The sequence below is a fragment of the Physeter macrocephalus genome, chromosome 11, assembly GCF_002837175.3.
Source record: "Physeter macrocephalus isolate SW-GA chromosome 11, ASM283717v5, whole genome shotgun sequence".
Classification (NCBI taxonomy): domain Eukaryota; kingdom Metazoa; phylum Chordata; class Mammalia; order Artiodactyla; family Physeteridae; genus Physeter; species Physeter macrocephalus.
The window spans coordinates 35,499,691-35,523,886 of record NC_041224.1 but is presented as its reverse complement, the minus strand read 5'-3'; the positions used below and the strand labels follow the sequence as shown (position 1 = coordinate 35,523,886).

At 36.6% G+C, this 24,196-nt stretch overlaps 1 protein-coding gene across 12 annotated transcripts in view; it reads left to right on the top strand.

Annotated features, from left to right (window-relative positions):
- Positions 1-24,196, top strand: part of ZMYND11 (zinc finger MYND-type containing 11) — a 134,152-nt gene that overhangs the window by 88,824 nt on the left and 21,132 nt on the right. For 6 of the 12 annotated variants that reach the window (XM_028495613.2, XM_028495615.2, XM_024129565.3 and 3 more), the window contains exons 4-11: positions 800-844; positions 3,515-3,676; positions 18,765-18,842; positions 19,312-19,404; positions 21,093-21,180; positions 21,734-21,789; positions 22,931-23,008; positions 23,883-24,001. In XM_028495613.2, coding sequence (XP_028351414.1) covers positions 800-844; positions 3,515-3,676; positions 18,765-18,842; positions 19,312-19,404; positions 21,093-21,180; positions 21,734-21,789; positions 22,931-23,008; positions 23,883-24,001 — 719 coding nt within the window. Of the gene's footprint in view, positions 1-799; positions 845-2,970; positions 3,061-3,514; positions 3,677-18,764; positions 18,843-19,311; positions 19,405-21,092; positions 21,181-21,733; positions 21,790-22,930; positions 23,009-23,882; positions 24,002-24,196 lie in introns of those variants that run through there. The other 6 variants (XM_028495619.2, XM_024129567.3, XM_024129568.3 and 3 more) reach the window with 6 other exon arrangements.

Here is a 24,196-nt window from a genome sequence, read left to right as displayed (position 1 = left end):
CTTGCTTACAGAGTCAGCTGTCTTAATGAACTTAAGGTCCTGAAGAAGAAATTCAAGTGTATAATTGAAAGTGTCACATCATTTTGTGACTTGTCAATTCCCGTTTTGTGCTCTATAGCAAATAGATCATCTAATAACACCAGCTAACAGTTAACGAGCATTGTAACTCGTTTGATTCTTAAAAAACCCTAAAAGCTGGGATTTGAGCCGGTCTGGCTCCAGAGTCTTAACCGAATGCTATAAATGGTGACAGAGATGTACGCAGATCAGCAGGCTGCCTCTTGGTGGTAGAATGTTTTCTACTAGGTTCTGAAGACAGCCTTTATAAACTTCACACTGTGGTGAATTATCGAGTTTACCACATTTACATTCATCACTCCTGATTTTTTAAAAAAAGTCCAGCTTGAACCAGTTTCAGATCAATAAGACATACATTCATGATCTTGTGCAAATTTATAATGACACTGAATTTGTTAGTAAAATGTTTTTCTAACATCTTTATAGGTTTCATGGCACATGAATTCCTATAGATTTTCTCTATGTCCATTTTGTAGCTTTTGTGGTAGTGTAAAAGTTTCCTCTTAAACTAGTGATGATTCTTGAGTTTGCATGCTACTGTCTTTTCATTAATGATTAGCACATTGATAGATTATCAGTTGATATCATCTGCAAAATAATATGTTGTAAAGCAAATAATAAACAGTTTGACCATGTACAAAATCCCTTTAGCTGTGTATTGCCTGATATTGAGCAAAGTTACAGTAGAGAGACCAAGATTATTTTGTTTTTATTTTGAAAGGCCTACAGTATGCAGCCTTTCTCCAGGACAGCAACCCCAAACAAGGTGAACTAATTTTGCACTATGTTATTTTACTTTAATTCTGCTTTTTTAAAAATTAAATTTCTCTTTCTTTAGGCTAGCTTAGTTAACTCTTGCTAGAATTGTTCATTAAACCATACTATCTTTACATTGCTTCTAGTTTTGGATTTTGTGCTCATAGGTTTGCTTTTTAAAAACTTTCTTGTATTGAAGTGGCATTTCACATATTATGATTGTTGATCAGACTGAATGCAGAGTAGTTGCTGATTTCTGGTGAAATGCAGTGAAAATGCAAGCTTAGCTTTTTGGCATACATTATTGAGTATTAGTCAAAAGCACTGTATAAATGAATTCTGTTTACTAAAAGACAAACCGTAGGCAGCTCTACCTATAATAAACATGCTTATATCGTTTATACCTCAGAAAAATGTTTCCTGGATTCAGAATGTAGTAACTTTTGAACTTGACTTTTGCATGTTTTGTATATTCTAAACAGCTATTGCAGTGATTAAAAGAATGAACAGCACATACATTCCCAGTTCATACTTTCTTTTATATCAGATAAGAGTTAGTTGTATGCCATTATATAAACATATATCCAAATGTTTCTCTACTTTTACTTCATTTGAATTACACTTTCATTTCTATAATTTTTATGAAAAACTAGGTCTAGAATTAAACACCCCATTGAAGAAAGATCCGTTTTCATCCTCGTTTCATAGGTGGATGGGAGAAGGTAGGGATAGACGAAGGTAGGAGGTGATATGGGGAGGCTGGAGCTATGGACCAAAATTGTGTTCTCTTGCTTCCTTTTCTTAGTTAACCTAGTAACTATCATTTTGAGAATCACAGGAAGATGAATTAATGTAAAAAAAATTCAAATGATGAAGAATGGCAGTTTTCTTTTGTTAATAATGAGTATATATAAGCCATGAAAATCCTTTAAGATGTTTCTGAACAGATATGAGGAAAATATTCTGAAATCCTTTGTTTTAAACTTGGGAAGAGTTAATTTAAAAAAAATCTTATCTCCATTGAAACCTAGATCATCAATGATTTTTGATACAAACATTGAAAGAGCTAAAATGCAGCTTACTTACGAGCTCTGTGAAAGGGGTACACCAATGATTGTTATTTTAGTACAGCCAGGCACCACAACTTACTGTGTCTCTGTGGCATCACTGTGTCAAACTTTTTGGGGGAGATTTTTTCCTACCATGCACAGATTAGGGTTTTCTGTCAAATCAGTATCTTATGATTTTTTAAGCAGTCTGACTGAAATTGTTCCTCCATAGTAAATCTCCGGAGTTTATACATCTGCAACAAATAACTAAAAATGGTCATGCTTTTTTCTTTATTACTTTGGTTGATAAAGACCGCCTATTTCTTACTAAAAAGCAAGCCAAAAAGTTTACATTTTTGTAGAACTTACTAATGTACTTTAGCCATGACTCTGAATGTGGGTTGGAAGGTGTGAATTTCAGAACAGTAGCAACTCCCTTCCCTTTTGAAGGAGAGAGAGTAGCCTTCTCATATGGTCAAGCAGTAATACATTTGAGCCTTAGGTGCCAGTGAGTCAGTGCTTACTAGACAAGTGCTCTATCAAAGCCAATTTATTGGGGGAGTTATTGATGTAAGAGGGAATGAAAAAGCTGCTCTCTCCCAGAAGCAGAGTAGACAGTGATTTATAAAAAGAAAAATGATGGCAGAACCCAAGTTTGAAATTTTAAGATCCCCATTGGGAAGTGGCCTTGATAACACTAAATGTGGGTTTAACCCTTATTCATGTAACTACCACATCTACAAAAGAAGGTTGAGAATTAATCCATCACTCTTAACAGGGGTATTTTTTGATAAAAGCTAAGAGTGATATTTATGAAGAATGAATTCCAAATTAGGGGAACTTACACTATTCTCCTGTTTGTGTTTAAATGGTACTGGCTGTACAAAAAAAAGAGTGTAACAAAAAAGAAAATGTTGAAGAAACCTGTATACCTGCAGTTATGGTCTTTTATTTCCAGGAATAGTCCCAATAAGAAAATAAGCCTGCTTCCTTTTTTGTTTTTTTTTGTGGTAATGTCCTTTGGAGAATGTGATTAAACCTTTAGTTTCACATTTTCAATTTATTTTTCCAAATTCAACAGACCCTGAAAATTTGACAACCTATCAGAACATGGACATTCTGATTAATGGTTATTTTCAATAAAGCATCCAATACCATGGATGAGAAGATAAGAATAGTGAGCATCACCATTTATTACTATTCTCTCTGTTCCCAAAGTATGCTAAGTACTTAGTATATTTTAAAAAAATCAGAACAAAACAGAGGTTTGTTTATTTGAAATACTAAGTTATAGACCTTGCTTTGGGGTATTCCATTTACTGAAGAAATTATCCCATAGACTATATAAAAACAAAAGATAATGTTAGAACTGGGATTGGCTTTGGACTTATTTTGGACTGGTTTTGTTATCAGATCACCTTAAGATATTTGTGAATATTAATATGTTTAGGAGAGAATTAAAAATTTAAAAAAGCGAATTTCTAGGTATTTTTTCCCTCTTGTTTTAACACAGTAAATGTCTAAAATTGTTTATAATGCCTAACTTCTGATGGACTTTAGTTTCAATTTTGTTCTTAGTCATTGCAGATATTGACAAAATGTCATACGAAACTATTTTGTATTTTTTGTAGGACTGGGAAACAGAAAATCATGACTGGTATTGTTTTGAATGCCATTTGCCTGGAGAGGTGTTGATATGTGACCTGTGTTTTCGTGTGTATCATTCCAAGTGTTTGTCTGATGAGTACAGGCTTAGAGACAGCAGTAGTCACTGGCAGTGCCCAGTTTGCAGGGTGAGTACCTATGAGCTTTAATGTGCTGGTCAGAGGGGTGGAATTCATTAATAATAGCTGCACAAAGATATCCCAGGTGGTCTTGCCAGGTTAATGGATAAAGTACTGGAGGGTGGGGGTTATCTACTGCAATGTTGGTTAATGAACATAGAACACTCATAAATGAATATCACAGGACACATATTCAGGGTATGGATTTTAGAAAGTTTCAATCATGTAAAAATATACTCTTTTCTCTTACTTTACAATTCCCTATGGATTGTGTGACTCTTTAATGGATAGCCTTTAGGAATCAAGAACCACTCTCCCATACCAAGGTCTGTTCAGTCAGTCCTCTCTGCTGCTCAGAAAACACAGGTAGCAAAAGGCACATTGTTGGAAACGTTCTGTATCTACTTCCCATTTTATATCCATGTAATGTTGCCTTTATTTTTTGTCATATCATGGGTTAGTTTATTTCTTTTATTTGGAGGGTGGAGGGATGGAACAGTTGTATATAAAAAATTCTACAAAATGAAATAGTCTGGTAGGTAAAATAGGTACTTCCCACAATTATTTTCATTCATATTATTTCCCCATTGAAAAGTATACATGGCTGTGCTTGTTGGTTGCAGATGTGGTATGTGTGTATATGAGTGATGTGAGATGCCTAAACACTACATTATGTATGGCATTGACGGTGATCAGTAAAGAATTATTTGATTGGAACTTCTATTGTTTTGTACTTAAAATTGTTAAGATACTTACTTGGAACCATGCAAATTGCCCAGATTACTTATGAGTCCTGTTGGTGAATATGTTTTATAATACTCATTTATTTGTCCAAAAAAAGTTTTGTCTTTATAATTATCTCCTCTTTGGTATCAGCTAAAAATTTCCTGGCTCATTTGCCAGCACGATGAGCAGCAAAGTACAGTGTTCATTCTAGTCTTCCCTTAGGGTCTGTGGCTTTGTATTACCTTGGTATGCTTCTTAACAGCACTACTGTACATATTCATTAGGCAGAAAAAAAAAGACCGTAGGGATCACATTTTATAAAATGTGTAATGATGACTTGTAATCAAATGCCTAAATGCTAGATAAGTCGTGATAAATCCCTAGGTCTGAATAGATCAGTATCAGGCCTCAAGGTATAGACCTCCTCTTTGAGGTCTGCAGGAATTATAATGGCTACAAGAAATCAGTGTTATTGGTCGTGTGGGAACTGCCTTAATACTCATAATTTACTCTCATGGATTTGTGTTTTACCAGTAAATATCTCCTGGTTTTTGGTAACAATTTACACTAGAGGAAGTAAAGAATCAATGAGATCTGAAGAACAAAAGCATTAATGTAGTGAAAATATAAAAGAGGTGTGGTCACTGATAAAATAATAGGGACTCAGGGACTTAGGAAATACATTTCTGGACACACCTGTGTCTTTATAGCCATAGCTTTTTAATATCGAATATTTAGTTCATATTCTCATAGTAAAGAATTTAAACAAAAACACTGGGATTTTTGAGGTTGGGTTAAACTTGATGGTAGATGTTTTATATTCCTTACATGAAGAATGGAAGTTGAGCACTTAAACCTTTGAAGAAAATGTGTAATACTTTCTCCATCAGAATTCACTATCAAGTAGTCAGATTCCATTTTCTAAATGTGTTTGCTCTACTCTTTACTGATAAGATGAAAAATTTTAAATTTCAGTAAGTTGCTGGCTCACACAGAAACGTGAGAGCCAAAGTAGAACTTAGCCAATCCCATCCTGCCTTTCTCTTCTTTCCTTTGGTTTTCTTTTTGTCTTTGTCAGGCTAGATATTTTCACATTGTGATATAATTATGCTTACTGAAATGATGCTATGAGTCAATAAAAAATTGTGATTCACATATTCCTTTCATAGACTGTGAGCTACTCTTTCGTTAGACTCAAAAAGCCTGTGTCTGGGTTGGGGATGGTGAGTTTTAGCTTGAGCTTTAAAAATTCCAAAGAGATAGTTATTTCTATGTTAGATCTGTTCTATTTTTTAAATAGTTATGTTCAAGAAAAGGATAAGTGCTAACAGTTTCTTTCCTGAGAAAAGGGATAATAATAACCTTGAGATTCTAAGAGAATTTTAAATATCTTTTTTTGGTTGGTTTTGGGTTAATTTATTTTTTTAAACGATGTGTCAAGACTTACAATAAATTTGTTTTTAATAATCTAACATAAGAGTGACTGACCAGATTTAAATATTCTTGGGCTAAGAGAACTAAGTCTATAGACCGAAACTTAAAAATTATGGTTCCAAGTCAGCATAATGACTTCTCTACTTTTCTTTGAAATTAATGTTTGGAAAGAATGTATATTAATTAGATTTACTAATGAGGAATTTTGAAGATAAGGTGCGAGGGCCAAATTTCAATACAGGAAAAATAGTGGGTAGAAGCCAATCACTGCTATATAAAATTGAAGATGAAAACATTTCTAATACTTTATAGTGGTCAGAAGACTTGTTTTTATATAACCTCTGTCCCTTATAGCATTGAATAGGTTACCTCTCACCCAGCTGTCAGCTGTTACCAGATTCACTTCAGCTCAAGTAACTTTATATCATATATCTGATGAATTCCAAAATATCTTAAGAAGTTATTTCTTAATTTTTCTCAATTTAGAATAGTTTTTTCAGTTTTCATAATAAATCTCAAGAATCTCAGAACCCTGAAGATATTTCTTTGGAATGTATGCCTTTCTAAACAATAATTAAACTATTATTTTACAAGTACAATATATTGTTATTGAAATAGAGCCTATGAATATCAGATTAGCATTTTGCTTTGAAAAAAGTTCAAGTAATGTCCTGTTTCACACTCCTGTTACTGAGAACTCTTATTAATTGAAAATAAAAAAGAATTTTAAATTACTTTTTAAAAAGTTTACTGTAAAAACAAAATTCAAATAATTTAGAGGAGGATAAAGCAAAAAAATAAAATTCCCAGAAATGTGACTGCATCATAGGTGAATGTGCTCACGGACCTCTCTGTGCACACATGTACATCCATTTGTATCCATCTGTGTAACTGGATGGACTGATGGCTTACATACACTGCTGGATCATAGCCAGTTTGCTTCCTCAACAATGTCCCAGACATCTTTTTTCTACAATGTGAAAGGGCTTCCCTGATGCACTTTTATGTTGTTTCCATGTGCTGCCTGACCAGCAACACTGCACTGAAACTCACCTGTCAGGGTGGGTGGGGGATGGGACACCACCGTGTCTGGGATCGTGCCCCCCTTACACCTGGAAGAGCAGTCTGCTCATAATTTATTTCTGTATGAAACTGAAGTTTATATTTTGTTATATTTAGATATATTTGAATTTTATATTCCTGAAATAGCCATGAATTTTCCAGGAAAAGAGAAAACCATAAATTTTAAGTGAAAATTGCTTTAAAGATTTTATTTGCCTAAAGGATATATCTTCAAAACAAAATGTAGTCAATTATATTTTTTAAAAAGAGAATTAATTTACATATGTCTACCTAATTCTGTTTGCTTGCCTTCACAGGATAAATAAATTCATTGAAGTGGAATTCTTAAAGGATAGGCACATTTCAGTTTGTGATTAAAAAAATCACCAAGTTGTCCTTCAGAAGATTATACCCATTTATACCAACATTGAAAGTATTCTCCAGTTTTTTGTTACCAATTTGATAGGCTCCAAATGTTCCTTCATTTTCATTTATATAGTTTGCAGGTTACAAAGTCATTTTTTCCTTGATGATGTAGTTGCAGAAGGCAGGCCTGTGTGTGAATGTGTATGTGTGTATGCATGTCAGAGTTGTGTGCATACACGTGTGTATGCATGTGTGTGTCTTGTGTGTGTGCAACTATGCGTGTACATGTATGTGTGTGTGTGCATGCACACACTGCACACTTGCTGGCCTCCAACCCTGCTGGTAAACATCATGGTACTATTTGAATGATATCTACTTGGATTTTTTAATACATGGGCAAGGTAACATCTTACAGGAAACCCTAAGACCACCCCCCAGGTTGGCACCATGTTGCCTTTTAGATCATAGCTATCTGGAAGATCTTTCTATGGACATGGAAGTGTTCTCTCTGTGCTGTCCAGTAGGAGCCACTGGGCATGTGTCTGTTGAGTACTTGAATGTGGCTTGGAGACCCAGGAACTGGATTTCAGTTTGGCACATGTGGCTTATGGCTACTTACTGTATTAGACAGTGCAGTGTTATAACTGCATATCTAAATGCCTGTAGTACTCCAAGAGAAACATTTGGCATAAAATGTCAACCTCATGAGTGGCCTGGCATTTGTTCTCCCCATTAAGCCATAGTTACGACTTGGAAGAATTCTAAAGGAAGGTTATAAACCAGCTTGCGCCCTGCTGCCCCTCCTCTGCACAGCGGATTGTACAGCAAGCACTGCATTGTGGCTGTGTAAGTTACAATGTGGTGTAATGTAATGTATAGTGCACAGATCAATGGCTACAATATTTGATAGTGCTGTGTTTGCTATTAAGCTGGTACTTCCTAAAAATTAGAAGATCAACTGCAGGGGAAACTATAGCAAAACAAAATAGTTGGCACTTTCCAGGCTAACAATTCTGAGACAATAGTATTTTGAAAGGTCCCTATTTCCTCCATCCTCTTTTAATATATTCATGTTCCTTACATAAATGAATTTTGTTTTTATAACTTTAAGGAGTTGTAGATTCATGTTACTGCTCCTTTCAAATTCAGATAAATGAATTATGTTTGGACTAAAATCTGTCATTAGGGAGCAGAATGTAGGGCTCTGAACTGTGCTCCCATGGAAAGTACTAGAATGGGAAGTCTGCAGTGACCTCCTTGCCTCCTTTTCCATATTTAGTCCACTGTGCTGCTCCAGTGAAATCCATCTAAAGATTTTTTTTTACGTTGGGATGTCTTTTTTTTTTTTTAATTGAGGTATAGTTGACATAGATATTATATGTTTCAGGTGTACAACATAGTGATTCACAATTTTTAGAAGTTATATTCCATTTAGTTATTATAAATATTGGCTATATTTCCTGTGTTGTACTAAATATCCTTGTAGCTTATTTATTTTATGCATTGTAGTTTGTACCTCTTATTCCCTTACCCATATCTTAGGCTTTTATAATTGTCTTATAATATAAAAATGTTGTATTACTGTTTATATCCTTAACATCTTTGGTTCACTTTACATCCCATTTATGATGCACTTGTTGTGACTTATATATGAAGGGATCAACTTAAGTCACAAAAGAAAAAATACCATTCAAAGTATTGGATAGGGGATATATTATTCCAGTATGTCTTTAAAACTATAAAATACTCATCTGCCCACAAATGTTTCATATGGTATTTTTCTCTGTTTAAGGGTCACAAACTTTAAAATTTGTGTTAATGTACAAATGTATGGTGAATCAACTTAGCCTACTAATAAAATACAGAAACACAAGAAAATGTAGATAGGAAAATGAAGAAGAATTTATATGGGAGAATTTTACTTATTTAAGAGTACTTTGGTTCTACATCTAATCCGCAAAGCTCTCCTAAATTTTCAGCTCCTGATTCCCTGATGCTTGACTAGTAGGCCATCTAAGGAGATCCGAGGAAGGGAGCTACACTAGTAGGAATTATTCCTAAAATCTCCCTACTACTGCAGCTTCTCCTTAAAATATTTAGAATGAAGATGTCTATTTTACAGGAAACTTAATAGATATATACAGAAAGAAGTCTATAGAAAGCATTTAAAATTAACTTTTAGATTGGATGTTAATCCCCAGGTACTATATATTTTTTTCACATGGGGTATAGTATACTCATTAGACAGCTACTGAAAACAAGGGAATTTAACTGTTTACTAAAACTAAATCAAGACTGAGTTGCTATTTAGGAGGTCACCATGGGTACATACTGACTTGTCACTGTTAACTTAGTTCTGAGTAAGTTATATTTGAGTCATTTGTACTGTGACTCATGATGAAAGCTATTTCTTGAAACTGGAGATAGAAGTTTACTTCTGAATTCATTTTTCATTCTTTTGGGTATGTAGGGAGTATAGTTTTTTTTAAATCTCAAAATTAAGGAGAATTCTCATTTAATGTTCAGAGTGAAACAGGACAAAATGTGAAACGAAAATATTTTGAACGTATATTCTTTACTCTGTGTATCTACTGTGAAACTGTAACTATTCTTGCTTTCTGATTAGTCTTCCTTTTTTAATGTGGGAAGTTTATTAATATTTTACCCTGAAAGTAAGTACCTTTACCTTCAAGATACATATTATTAATTCTGGAGTAGAGATTTGATTTTTAAATTAAATAGAAGAAGCGTTTTTTAAAAATGTAGACAATCATAGTATTAAAAGCTATGAATGAACATTAATCAAATTTTTTTTACAATTTTTAAAGACAATGGGGTCTTATTTTTTATACTCACAAAAGTACAAAATTAATTTTTAAGATCTTTGTCTGAACCAATTACTTTATAAGGCAGTTTTGGTATTCATTCTGGGCTTTACTAGAGGAAAAAAAAATGGCAACATTGATAAAGGATTTTTAAAATTGGATAAACTACCTGGAGCCAAGCAGGAAAGAAAAAATCTCCACATTTTCTACATTGCCTCCCCATGATGAATTTAACAAGTTACAGTCAGAAAGGGTTGGATGTTAGTGTGAAATGTTTGGGGTGTATTTTGTCCTTGAGATGTATCTTTTTAGTGGCTTTAAAAAAATGTTAATTGAGCTTTATTTTTTATTTTTAGCTATAAGGGATTAATTAAAGAGAATAATAGTTGGGCTGGTTCCTACATCAAGATGGTTACAACTTAATCTAGATAAATAGAAAGCTCATTTAGTGTTTCCAGTATTGATGTACTGAAAATATGTACAAGGTGCACACAATTTCCTTTTATTGTCTCTGCAGGTGATGAGGCGGGAGAGGAAGGGGTGGAGAGGTAGGAGTGGGGAGGTAGGGGAAGGAGTGGGGAGGTAGGTAGTGTAATGTTGGCTGGTTGTCAGCCTCATTAAGCAGAGAACATATGATACTCATTCCGCGACCCCAAAACAGAGACATGTAAGTTATTTTCAGAAGAGAGAATGGAAAGGTTTACTCCATTGAAGAATCCGTCCTCCCTCTGCCTTTTGAATCTTGTTATTTCTTTAAAGACTAGTGTTGGTAGAAGGTGGAAGGAACAAGTAGACACAACCTGTGTTCCATAAACTTTTTTGAATGTCCCTTTCCTATTCTTAAATCCCTGTAACATGCTGCAAAAGAACTTAAAGTTATGTCCAAAAGTAAATTTAATCTTGAATGATAAAATTCCTGACATAACAAGAATAACATAACACCCTTCTCTCTATAGCTAGTATTATAGCAATTTCTATGTGGATGTAGTGGATATAGAAATACTCCATGTTTTCACAATACCAGTCAGTTGTGTGACTTGTGGAATTAATTTGAGACTATACTTTAATAGTTGGTAAATCACCCTAGACTGGCAGATACAAAGCTGATTATATCATCTGAACTTAGTCAAAACCTCCCAACCTCAATCAAAGAGCAAAGAGTTGACTCTGTTAAAATTAATAAATATAGATACAGCTGAAGTAGCATTCAGTGCTGTTTTGTAAATCTCTGTGAAGAAGTCTGGAAACCTTCTTAGTGATGTTAGTGATTAGTGTGTTAGTGATTCTGTAGGAGCAACTTTTCAAGTATCCAAGTTCAACTTTTACCTATGAGTAAGAAGGCATATTTGTGACAGCCTAGGGGAGATTTTTTAACTTAAGTTTCTTTAACTTAAGTTAAAAAACAAAACCCAAAAAACTAGTGCCAGAGACTCAAGTGCAAATGATTGTTGCTGGACTGGCCGTGGGAGATGTAGGATGGAGCTATAGGGAGTCATGCACTCCGAATGCAGAAGTGTTTAACCAAGTTTCTACGCTGGTGCTGGCAGCAGGTGTGGTGTTCTGTTCTTCTGCTCTTGTAGAGGAGAGTTAATTTCAATGTGTTGGTACTGGGGGTGAACAAGACTGAACATTGGTATATTTTTAGAAGACTGTGCTAGAAAGTGATTGTCATTGAGGGGCTGCTGGGGTCCCAGTGGTACAGAGGAGAAATAGTAGGGCTTGGTGCCACTCCTACCAGACCAGCTCTACTGTTAAAATCTCAAATATTGGGTTTCTTATAAATTCTTTGATTCCTTTGTATTCCAGCATTACAAGTGGTTATAGAGAATATTGCAGAGCCCCTGATTTCCTTAACATAGGCAATTTATGTGCAGCTAAAATTCATTGGGATTCATTTCTATTCTGTGATTACAGATAGTTATGGAGGAGAGCTTGGAGCTTCCTGGTTCCTCTGACAATGTAGGTAATTTATATGCAGACTAGTGTTTCTCCAATAAGTCCCAGAGGCCATCTGTAGCAGAATCATTGGATGTGCTTGTTTAGAACACATCCTTGGGGTTGAGGCTCAGGAGCGTTCCTGCACGCTCACTAACATCAAGTGAGCCTCTGATTGTCAGAGGACATCAGCCATATTTAGGTGTCATCTGACAGTGAAATGGTACATTAACAAAATGGTTTATAGTGGCTAGAATGTGCTAACACGGCTTGGGTGTGAATAAGTATTTCACATTTTGGAAGGATCTTATATTGTTTAGTTCAACTACATGGAATGTTTTTTTCTAGTAGGCATTGAAGTTGGTTAGTAATGACTGCCATTAGTTCAATTCAACTAGTATTTATTGAGTATTTACTATTTGACAGATACTATATGAGGCCCTGGCAAAAGAACACTGAACTAGACCATCATGGACCCTGCTGTCGTAGAACTTATAGTCCAGGGGTTGGCAAACTATGACCCATGGGCCAAATCAAGCCCACCACCTGTTTTTGTACTGCTCATGGGTTGAGGGTGGGTTTTATACTTTTAAATGGTTGAAGAAAAAGAGAAATAATATTTTGTGACATGTGAAAATTATAAGAAATTAAAATTTCAGTATCTACACGTTTTATTGGAACACAGCCGCCCTGTTCACGGAACGCATGTATTATTTATAGCTGTCTTCTCACCACAATAGCAGGGCTGAGTAGTCGAGACAGCCACCAACTGAATGTCCTCAAAGCCTAAAATAGTTACCATCTGGCCCTTCACAGAAGTTTGCCTGCTTCTGGTCCAGCCTGCTGTGGGAAGAACATTTTGGGTGTTGGGAATCCCCAAGAAAGTGGGAAGCCCTTGTTAATAACAGACTTGGGAGCTTGGGTTTGGCGAGGTGAGCAGCACAAATATATTATCTAAGGAAAAGACCCCTGGATTTCTGATTTTACACTTTTTTGCTTTTGGATACTTGGTGTATAGAAGTGGTATTTCCAGAAGTTAATTCTCTGCTAAAATATGTTTCTACAACTGAAGTGCCCTATGTTTCTAGGGCACATTGAAAATTCCAGACCATTCAGTCCTGAATGTTCCTTCAAGTAATGGTGCTTGGGCATCGTTATCAATAATCAGCTGTGGATAAACCTTGACAGAATCAAAACTTGTTCCTACCTGCTTCCAGCCAAAAAACACTGTAAGGCACTGAGCATGGCTGAATTACTTTATTCATGTTTTGTCTTGTGGTATCTACCTAGACTCATTTGATTTGCTATAATCCAGCAATTATTGTAACTGGCTTAAGAATTCCTTACTCAAGAAGATATTCAAGATTTTCTGTTATTTTTCCCTTAAAGGGAGGCAGCCCCTCGGTTATCTGTAGTGATTCTGTAATATACCTAAGTAATATACCTAAGTGCATCTTAGGTTAGTGGATGTCTTATCCACCTTTGTAACACAGCTTCGGCCATGTGATTTCTGTCGTCTAACAATGGTTGCAGCAACGTTGGGCATGTAATAGGAAGTTTTGCTCTTTATTATTTGTAGATATTGACCAAAGTCACTCCTGTATGCTGCCAGGTGATATGGGCAGTTACCAAAACTTACTGGGCTTCACTCTGATAGATCCTGAGCTGTCACTCTTACAGAAAGGCCTTTACTGAGGAGTTCTGAGGTCTGCAAAGCCGTTCTTCAAAGTCTGAGAAAGAATTGGATCTGAAATAATCTGCAGATTTTATACAGCACTATTTTTCTGTTTTTCTTACCTTGTTTTCAAGAGCTATCTGCTTAGTTATGTTACAAGCAGAATGGTGTTTACCTTAGAAGCTACCTCTTTCATTTCTCTTATAGTGGCTTTTCTTCAAGCCACGCCAATGTCCTGGTTTGGCCGACAGGCACTGACTCTGCTGTGACTGTCACATAAGGCAGCTCACAACATGCTACCTAAGATGTCCTTAGAAGTCTTAGGGTGCAGCCCTGGACAGAGCTGTGTGCTCTGTTGATTTCCTTTGTGAAATACCAACTCTCTAAATCATAACCAGAAAGTGTTAAAAAGAAAGCCCACAAGTTTAGCAAATGTGAAAGCATCTTATGACAAGTGCTTCCTCCCTACAAATTGTTGGAAGAGATTTTGCATCTGTTCAGGGTCTTCTCTTTTGTTTGCTTCCCTTCTCTGAGCAAGTGCCTCATCCCGCACGTGTGGGAAGTGGGCTCCCCCAGCCTCCTGGATACACCTACCAACTGGAGTGTTCACATGCACTTCAGTTCTTGCCCTACATCTTCAGTAGAATCCCATATCTGTCACCAGAAAAGATGTATTGGGAAGCAAGTAAAAAAATTAAAATAAACAAGTAACATAGAGACTTTCAAAAAAATAATCCTCCTTGGATAGGAAACTTCTTTTGGTGACTCCTATACAGCCAGAATGATTGAAGTTTCGAATACGTTAACTGAAGAGAACCAACAAATAGTTGAAACGTAAGAGAGGTGCCTTTCTGTTAGTGTGAGCAAGTAGACAGAGAGGCTTCTAGATCTGGTGTCACTTTAGAAGCCAGCTTCGCAGCTCTGCCTCTTGACTCTTCTTGGGACAGCAGCAGAGGTGAGTTGGGCCACTGTATGTGTTTGTGTAAGGAAACAGCCTCTCTTATATTGCTGTGCAGTGGTTCTCAGTCAGGACTGCCTGTGAGAAATACCTGGGGTGTTAGGACTGCCAGTGCCTAGGCTCCTCTGTAAACCAGTGTCAGCACCATCTCTGGGTGGCACCTAGACAGTGGTGGCTTTTTCCTTGGAGGTAAAATTTACATTGTAGTGATTTGCACAAGTCTTGAATATGCCACTTGAGAAATAGACAAATGCACACATAGCTGTGCATCGAAGTCCGACCGACATGACCACTGAATCCCACCCCATACCAGGTGGGTGTCACTGTCATTAGTGTCCATCAGATAAGTTGTTCCTGTTCCAGAACTTTGTATAAATGGACTCTGGTGTTTTTTTAAAGGCTTTCCCAGGCGGTTCTAATGCACAACCAGAGGTGATCAGCACTGAAGTGGGATGCCTAAATCTGGGCGGCACTTTATAAAATGTGTAGGGGACTTTCTAGGTAGTAATATTTTGCTATAGTTGGAGCTGTGAAGGGTGGGGGTGTGTCACATCCATTTAGCCACAGAAAGTCATCCATCCCCCTTGTTTCCTTTTACATTTTGCTGAAGTATAGTGACTTTCTAAGTGTATATCACCACTTTCAATTGCACACTGAAGAGGAGAGAGACTCTAGCACCTTACTCTAAGCAAATTTAAACATGATACAAAATCAGATTTTTATCCTCTAATTTATCATTTATTATAGTTTTGTAAAATTAAGGCCCTCGGCCTGAACTCTGTACATTTGGAGTCTTCCCAGAAAGAAATGTTGCTGCACATGGTTATGCTAAATTAGCAATTAATCTAAAAATGTTTAAACAGGTGAAACCAAAGTAAAAGCATTCTGAGAGCATGTAATACCCATGTATTTTGTAGATTCTCTATGGAAAGGAAATCGGAACTGAAAATAGACCTTCATTTAAACAGGGGAATTACATGAACAATGTAATGCACAGTTACCTAAACTTAAGCAAAGTAAAATAGGATTTTCCCTACTGTTTCAAAAAATTTCAATATTTTTTGTTTCAAAGAAAGAACCAGTTGGTTAGGATATTTTAGCTATACGGGCATACCTCGGAGGTATTGCAGATTTGGTTCCAGACCACAACGGTAAAGCAAATATCACAATCAAGTTAGTTGCACAAACTAGTTGGTTTCTGAATGCACATAGAAGTTATGTTTAAACTAGTAAGTATGGTTGGTTTCTGGATGCACATAGAAGTTATGTTTAAACTAGTAAGTATGCAATAGCATTATGTCAAAAAAGGTACATACCTTAATTAAAAAGTACTTCATTGCTAAAAAATGCTAACCATCGTCCGAGCCTTCGGCGAGTCATAATCGTTTTGCAATAGTAACATCAAAGATCATTGATCAAAGATCACCGTAACAAATATAATAATATAGTAATATTGAAAAAGTCTGAAATACTATGAGAATTACTACATGTGACCTAGTGACACAAAGTGAGCGAATGCTGTCGGAAAAAGGGCACTGATAGACTTGCTCAATGCAGGGTTGCCACAAACCTTCAATTTGTAAAAAACACAGTATCTGCGAAGTGCAATAAAACGAGGTATGCCTGTAGAGATATTCTGATTCTAGCACTGCATAAATTTCACCCACAGAGAAACACTGAATTGCTTTATTTTCTAAGGCTCTAAAACCAAAAGGAGTTGGATTCTAACTAACAGTGAAGTACTTGATAGGTTGATGTTGAGAGTGCAGAAATGAGAAAAATATATTCCTGTGCATGTGTAGAATACACAGCAGCCCTGGAGACAGGGCAGCCATGTTGCAGGGGATGCAGTGAGCACCCATCCCCACTGTCGCCTCTCAATTTACTGCAGACGTCCCAGCACTAGTGGACATCGGCTTCAAGAGCACTCATTGCCTGGCTGAGCTCTAGGTATTCAATGGGAGACCCAGAGAGGAGAGTGTTCCCACCCTGCTTAGTTTGGCACAATTTTTAGTGAGCATTAAAGTAATATCTCAGCACTACATACAGTGCTGGTTGTATATTTCACCTGAATAATATGTTACCTATTAAAAGAACCATGACCCCACAGCTAGTATCACAAGACTTCTAATCTGATGTAGATTGCTGTTATACCTGAATTTATACACAGTTGTATGATTTAATGATCAGAACGATATTTGGGACCTGCAGTGTTAGTAGTGCTCCCAAAATATTTCAGAGTTGGCATGATAGAGCATGTAGTTGGAAGCATTTGGTTTTTTTGTCTGTTTTTTTTTTTTTTGGCCATGCCATGCGGCTTGCAGGGTCTCAGTTCCCCAGCCACGGATTGAACCCGGGCCACGGCAGTGGAAGTCCGGAATCCTAACCATTAGGCCACCAGGAAACTCCCTGGAAGCATTTGTTTTTATTCTCCTCTCTTTTTAAGGGAATATAGGTTTCCCAAGAGGTGAGGAAAAAGCCTTCTTGGCCTTCTTACCCTTTCTTCCCTATATATCCAACAGCTCATCAAGCTGTTCAGTATAGAAAGCAGTGCTTGGAGGGATGGCCGTGCTAGCAAGAATGTTTACGCAAAAGCATTAATAGCTGATTGTGTTTCAGATCCACTGCTTTACTCTGGCTTACAGGAGGGAGCAGTTAAGAGTTCTCATGTGTTTGTGTGCCTGGGACTCACTGGGGATTTTGTTTAAAATGAGAATTTACAAGCTACATCAAAGTCCCTTTCCCCAGAGATTATAAAACCTGGGGTTCAGGAAATGTCATTGCATTTTAAACTCCACATCTACACCATTGGTACTTGGTCTTTGCCAGATGTCACAACCACCTGAGGAATTAACAGTAAATGAATGAACTTTCCCTTAGAAATTCCAATTCAGATGCTCGGGGGTGGAGCCCAGCTGCATTTTATGGGAGTCCACCAGTGTATGTGAGGTATGGCCGGGGTTGAGAAAAACTGCTCCATAATAAAACTGCACAGGTCATAGAATAAAGCTGAGTAAGGAGAGCACTGACTGCATTGCCAAAGAATCCAGGTGAGGAGGAAGGGAGGGGATCATGTCAAACATGAAATGTATGAAAGTAAGTCTCCAGCTCAGAAAACAGTTTTCCACTTTTTATGCAGATATTTTAATGTTGTGTATGTATAATCAGTTTGCTTAAGCCATAGCTAAGGTTTCTCATTTACATGAGAAATTTTTGCTCCTTCTTTCATTGTACTTAGCATATTGAGATGACTTCCTGTGTATAAAATTCTTTTGGGAGTAAGTAATAATACCACTGGGTAGAGACTCATAATGTAGCGGCCTGAAAAAGTTAAAGCATCTATTAAATAGTGGCCCAAACCTACTCAGTCCTCTGCAGTGCAGTCTACTTATGGTCCAGTGTCTGTCATGGTATATTAACCTTGACTAGGGAAATGGGAACATTGGTCCTTGTTTCCTAGCTGTCTAGAAATGACATAAAAGTTAAAAAATCCTGTCTTTTTTTCTTCCTGTAAACTTAAATTTTCTGAGAGATAAATTAAGGAACCTAATTAGCTTTTAGGCAAGACTAACAGAAATTGGAGTTATTACTGAAGAGATCCGTAACACTTTAAAATAGTTATGTAGATGTGTGTGCTGCAGTGTATGTAATTCCTTTGTGACACAGACATTTAATAATCTTTTTAACAGAGAATAATATTATGTTGAAATTCACCAATATTGCTATTTTAAAATATTCCTTAAAGGATTTCAGCCATTGATTTTTTAAAATAAAATAAGTGATTCTACATTGTATCATTATATCATTATTGTTATTGTCATTTCTTTTCATCTGAAAATTGGTTGAAGTTTTAAAACATCAAGAAAAGAAAAAAAATGCATAGTTCTCTAAGTTATTATGACAAGGACAGTATAATAGTTTCCAATTCTTACCTTGTTAAATGCTGTTTTTGGTATGCAAATTTTGAAGATTTCTCTGAATCAGATAATGTTGGAAATAGTACATCTTTTAAGAAAATCTTTGCATACTATAATCTTTTATATAAGAGACATCTTTTACAAGAATATAGACTTGTAAATGATCAGATTTTATCTTGGCCTTTTCTATCTTCAACAGAGCATCAAGAAGAAAAATACGAACAAGCAGGAGATGAGTACATACCTGAGGTTCATCGTCTCCCGCATGAAGGAGAGGGTGAGTCCTGTAAGGGGGGCTCTCAGAATCGCCCAGAATATATTTCACTCTGGCTTACTCCTTAAAAGTTAGTGACTGACAAGGAACAAATATGCATGGAGCAGTATGAGGGGTGGAAACCACTGCTGTCCCGTTTCTTTTGTGCAGTAAATAGTTGTATAAAAGGCTTTTAAATTTGTTTTGTCTTTGTTTTCAACTCAGGCATTTCTTTAGCTGTATTAGATTAGAAACATTTATATTTTAAAATTCCATTTATCAGAATGAACATTTTCATTGATAATTAAGTGTTTAAAATGAAATTGAATTTTCCAAAATAACTGTTCTTTCTATTCACACCTTAAGGAATGCCACATTAAACTATAGTGCATGTACATTTTTCATTAAGTTCTAAAGTACTTGTTGTTTAGAAATTGATGTTTTACCCCTCTCTCTAGCCACGTTTAAACTGATGTGTCTCATGACCTTTCAGGCTATTGACCTTAATAAAAAGGGGAAGGACAACAAACACCCCATGTACCGGCGGCTGGTGCACTCGGCGGTCGACGTCCCTGCCATTCAGGAGGTAAAGCTCCCTGACAGCACAGCCCTGGTCGTGCACCTGCCGCCCTCCTGCCTGAGCAGCTGACCTTGTGAATGGCATGCACTCCCTCTAGTGCTCTTTAGGGGTCATCTTTTAAGAGGCTTGGTTTTCAGCAGCCTGTTGATTCTTGACACTTGCTGCTTAAAGAAAATGTATTGTAGCCTGGTCAGTGTAATGTTCCAGATGTAATTAACATGTGGATGTGGTTTCCTAGTTTCAGAAGCAGTACTTGGGAGTTTCTCTCAAGGGAAGATTAGAACATAGAACTGATCTAGGATCCTGGGAAACACAATGACATGCACTTGAACAAAACAAAGTTTTAACTAGAAAACTTTATCCTTCTTTAATGAAGTTCTTATTTTTACCTACTCTAGCTGAGGAGTGTTAATGGGTTTGTTAATATTTAATTACAAATTGCAATAAAATCCAGTGAACACTTTGACCTGTTTCCAGTTAGCTTTGCAGATTTACTAATTCTGTACCTATGTATTGTTTTGAAGTTTTAAAATCTTATGGTTGGCCATAATAGGGAGACCATAGGAATAATTTAAAATCATCTTACTCATTTCTTAATCTGCTTAATAGCTGAGGAAGAATGAAGGTGTATTATTTTAGTGGAAGAAAGGGATAAATGAAGGTGGTTCATAAAAACGAGCAATTTAAATTTTACCTCCTACCCCTTGATTGTGTGGCTTCAGGCATAGCCTCTTTTCCTGACTCTGAGCCTCTGAGAACAAGGAAGAACTCAGCTGCCCTTCCTTCCCTCTCCCTGTGTGGCCCCTCCCCACGTTCTGCAGTCTGATCCTGCTGGGTCCGTGGAGCACACTGGCCGGGCTGGTTGTGCCTTGTTAGCAAGTGCTGACCATGGGCAGAAGCACCATAAAGAAAATGAAGAGGAAAAGACGTGATTTACATGCTTTCAGCAGCTTACAGTCCAGACCAAACTACGAGCTATGATGGTGCTGGGGACTGCAGGGTGCGGTTGTCCCCACCTGGTATAGGCAGGTAGCCTGGGAGTGCTGCACAGTGCCAAGGCCTGAGCACCTGCAGCCCAAGGCCATGAGAAGTTCAGGGTGGAGTTCAGATATCAGTATTCATAAAGGAGCCCTGTGACCCTTGATGCCAGACAGAACCATCATTTGCCTTGGTGCATAGAGGACCTCCTAGGACTTTAAAATTGTTTATACATCAGCGCCTAATCCCAATTCAGAATTATAACCGTATCTTCTTTGTGATAACGGTAAACTGTAACAGAGGCTAACAGCTCTTTCTTCTTTCAATTTTTATTCTCTTGAGTTATAAAAATAGTAGATGTGTAGTTAGGGTCTCATCAACCCCACTGACCAAAGCTTTCGTTATTTACAGTGCTTAGCAGCAGCTTTTGTTATTACAGAATGAGGTGTTCACGCTGCAGAGTTCATGCTAGTAAATAATATCGGGGACAACGTGGCTGCAGGATGTGGGCTCTGCACACTTCACCATCCTGTAATAGTCTAACTGCAGACGGAGTTGTGGGTTTCTTTTACGCACATTCTGTCAGTACCATGGGCCACAGGAGTAGTCGTAATGCCATTCTGGAAAACTCGCCTGTTTCCTACACTCTAACGCTGTAATGCCGACAGGTGGTTTCACCATTAACGTTTTGCCATTTTGTTGTTTTCCCTCTGCAGAAAGTGAACGAAGGGAAGTACCGAAGTTATGAAGAGTTCAAAGCTGATGCTCAGTTGCTTCTACACAACACAGTGATTTTCTATGGAGGTTGAATATTTTTTGTTTTTTTCTTTTGTGTAGTTTTTAAAATTCATACCATTTACATTCCATGTCGAGAAATCTTTTATAAAATATTACATTAAAAGAATACCTGAATGATCTGTAAGTAAGTAATAATGTTAGGGTTTAAACTTAAAAATATTTGGTAATGGAGTTATAGCTTATAGAATTGACTGGCCAAAAGCAGAACTCTAGTTACACTAAATAATATTCATAGTTTTATATATAAACTTATAAACAGTTGAAAGGCTTTTTATAAGTACTTTGATTACTTTTGATTTTCCGCATTAATATCCCCTCATTCAAAAGTAATGAAAGAGGTCCCTCTGTACCTAGAGTATTATGTTATATTGGATATAAAATTAAAGCTGCTGATAGCATTTTCTTTTACTGCCTTAATTTTATTTTAAATATACATTTTTGTTTTAAATGGTATGTGTCCACTTCTGTTAAAAATGAAAGAAAATTTAAACAGCTGTATTAATTTTGATAGTCTTGTGTTTCTAGATCACTGGTAATAGATACCTGTCTTTAATTACAGCAGACAGTGAGCAAGCTGACATAGCAAGGATGCTCTATAAAGACACATGTCATGAGGTACTATCCATGCCTAATAACTAAACTCTTGCTATATTCCACATTAATCTATTTCAGAATTCCACTCTGATATGTACATTTTAATTTTGCCATTTTCTTTAAATATAATTTTATTTCCATGTATGACATACATGGGAAATAACGCAAACGGGGGAAGAATTCTGGCAGAACTATTTTCAGAGAAATCCTGGGAGTTAGATTTAGTTACTAAGTAACTTCTACTAGTTAGAAGAAAAGGAAACTTTGTTTTCTCCTCTTTAACTACCCTAAAGATTATTAGTTATATAACTACATGTAAATGTGTTGCACTGGGCAGGCACTCAATAAACATTACCCTCTGTGAATGAAAGGTTCAAATTTGAGTTCTTACTACACTACACAGGCAAAAAAACATCCAAACAACAGCATTCATATTTATACAATAAATGAAATATATATTTAGGGAAGGATTTTTTGGGTGGTCTTTCTTATTTGAAACACTCACCTATAACCATACTAGCTTTGCAAAAGCGTCTCAATTTATATAAAAAGTTTTGTTTCTTGATTCCATTTCAAATATGACTTTTTAAAAATTCATTAAACATGTTTATTGAGTGTCTACTATGTGCTGTGTTAGGAGGAGTAAAATGGGGATCAGGATGCTGGCTTCCTGCTCATACAGTTGTATTTTGAAGAGGGAGACTCAAGAAAAGGACAGACAAAATAGGTTTCTTTACAAGTTATAAAAAAATGTTATGAAAGAAAATAACACTAAGAGAATGAGGCAAAGTAGGGACTGCTTTTATTGGTAGCATATATTTTATATGGGTAGATCAAGAGACATTTCTGAGGAAATAGCCTTTAATCTGAGTGCTGAACTGGAAAGGTATCAGTGAGGCTGGGGAAGCAGAGGTCAGATGCAGTGGCCCCCTCAGGAATCTGTCCTCTATTCCAAGTGCAATCTGGGACCTTCGGGAGGTTCCAAGAAGAAAGTGGCAGGCTCTTCTGGTATTATTCATGGGAAAATTAGAATTTTAAGCTTAAGGAACAAAACTGGAGACTGTATACATGAAAGAGAATGTTAATTTGCATTGATCTATTTTATATAGTTTTATGCATGTGTGTATTTTATGTAGGCTAAATAGTTGATTTTCTTTTTCAGCTGGATGAATTACAACTTTGCAAGAATTGCTTCTATTTATCAAATGCTCGTCCTGACAATTGGTTCTGCTATCCTTGTGTATGTAAAATTTTGAGATTTTTTTTTTTAACCTCTTAAGTGTCTGATGTCTTACTCTAAGGAAGTTTATTTCCAATTTGCTTGAAGATTATAATCCTTCTAAATATTTTTCTTTGTGTCATAGTATGTATGGTTTTAATGAGTATAAAAACTGAAACGTGGGGAAAACAACTTGGGATCAGTATCCATTTCTGACTTTAAAATGAGGACCCTCAAGAGTAGCAATAAACATTGAATCCCTTAATACATAAAGTAAAAATTTGCTTTTCCTCTCATTCTCTCACAAGAAATCTAAGTCTTTATATATACTTATAGCTGTGTGATTTCCCCTAAAATGGCATGATTTCAAGGAGTGTTCCAGGGGCAATCGCCCACCCCCGGCCATGGGTTAAGAGCCTGCCTGAGAGCCCCTACTCTCTGAGACATTACTGTGCTCCTCAGTCACTTGAGGGTCTCATTAAAATTTGCATCTCCGACTTGATAGATCGGGAGGAGGGCCTAAAATTCTCCCATTTCTTATAGGCTCCCAGGGTTGGACTGTAGTTCATGAAGCAAAGTTAGGGTGTTCTGTTTGCCACTGTTACACTGTTGGCTTCATTCCAGATGCCACAGGTTATCAAGAGGTTCTTTTCACTGTCTTTTCTGCAAAATGAAGGTCCACATTGCTTATGCAAATTTTAATTTTTTGGTTGTTTTTCTTGGAGGCAAAATCAGTCAATCCTGGGGTGGGGGTAAGTTCTGTGTGCTTAGGAGTTAGAAAAAAAAATATTTTCAAAATAATGGATTATGCTTGACTGAGTAGTTCAGTATTAATGATATTCTTGTATTTAATACTTTAAAAGTAGTATGACAAGGTAAAACATTTTATTTCCAGATACCTAATCATGAACTGGTTTGGGCTAAAATGAAAGGTTTTGGATTCTGGCCGGCCAAAGTCATGCAGAAAGAGGACAATCAGGTTGACGTCCGCTTCTTCGGTCACCACCACCAGAGGTAATCATGTGCAGCCATCACCCCTGGGCCTCCAGGAGTCGTGGGGGGTGCCCAGTCCTGCTTTACCAGTGCTCTGTGGGCTTTGCCATTAGAAACTGTGTGAACTGTATTTCATTTTATTTTTTTATAAATTTATTTATTGTATTTATTTATTTTTGGCTGCATTGGGTCTTTGTTGCTGCGCGCGGGCTTTCT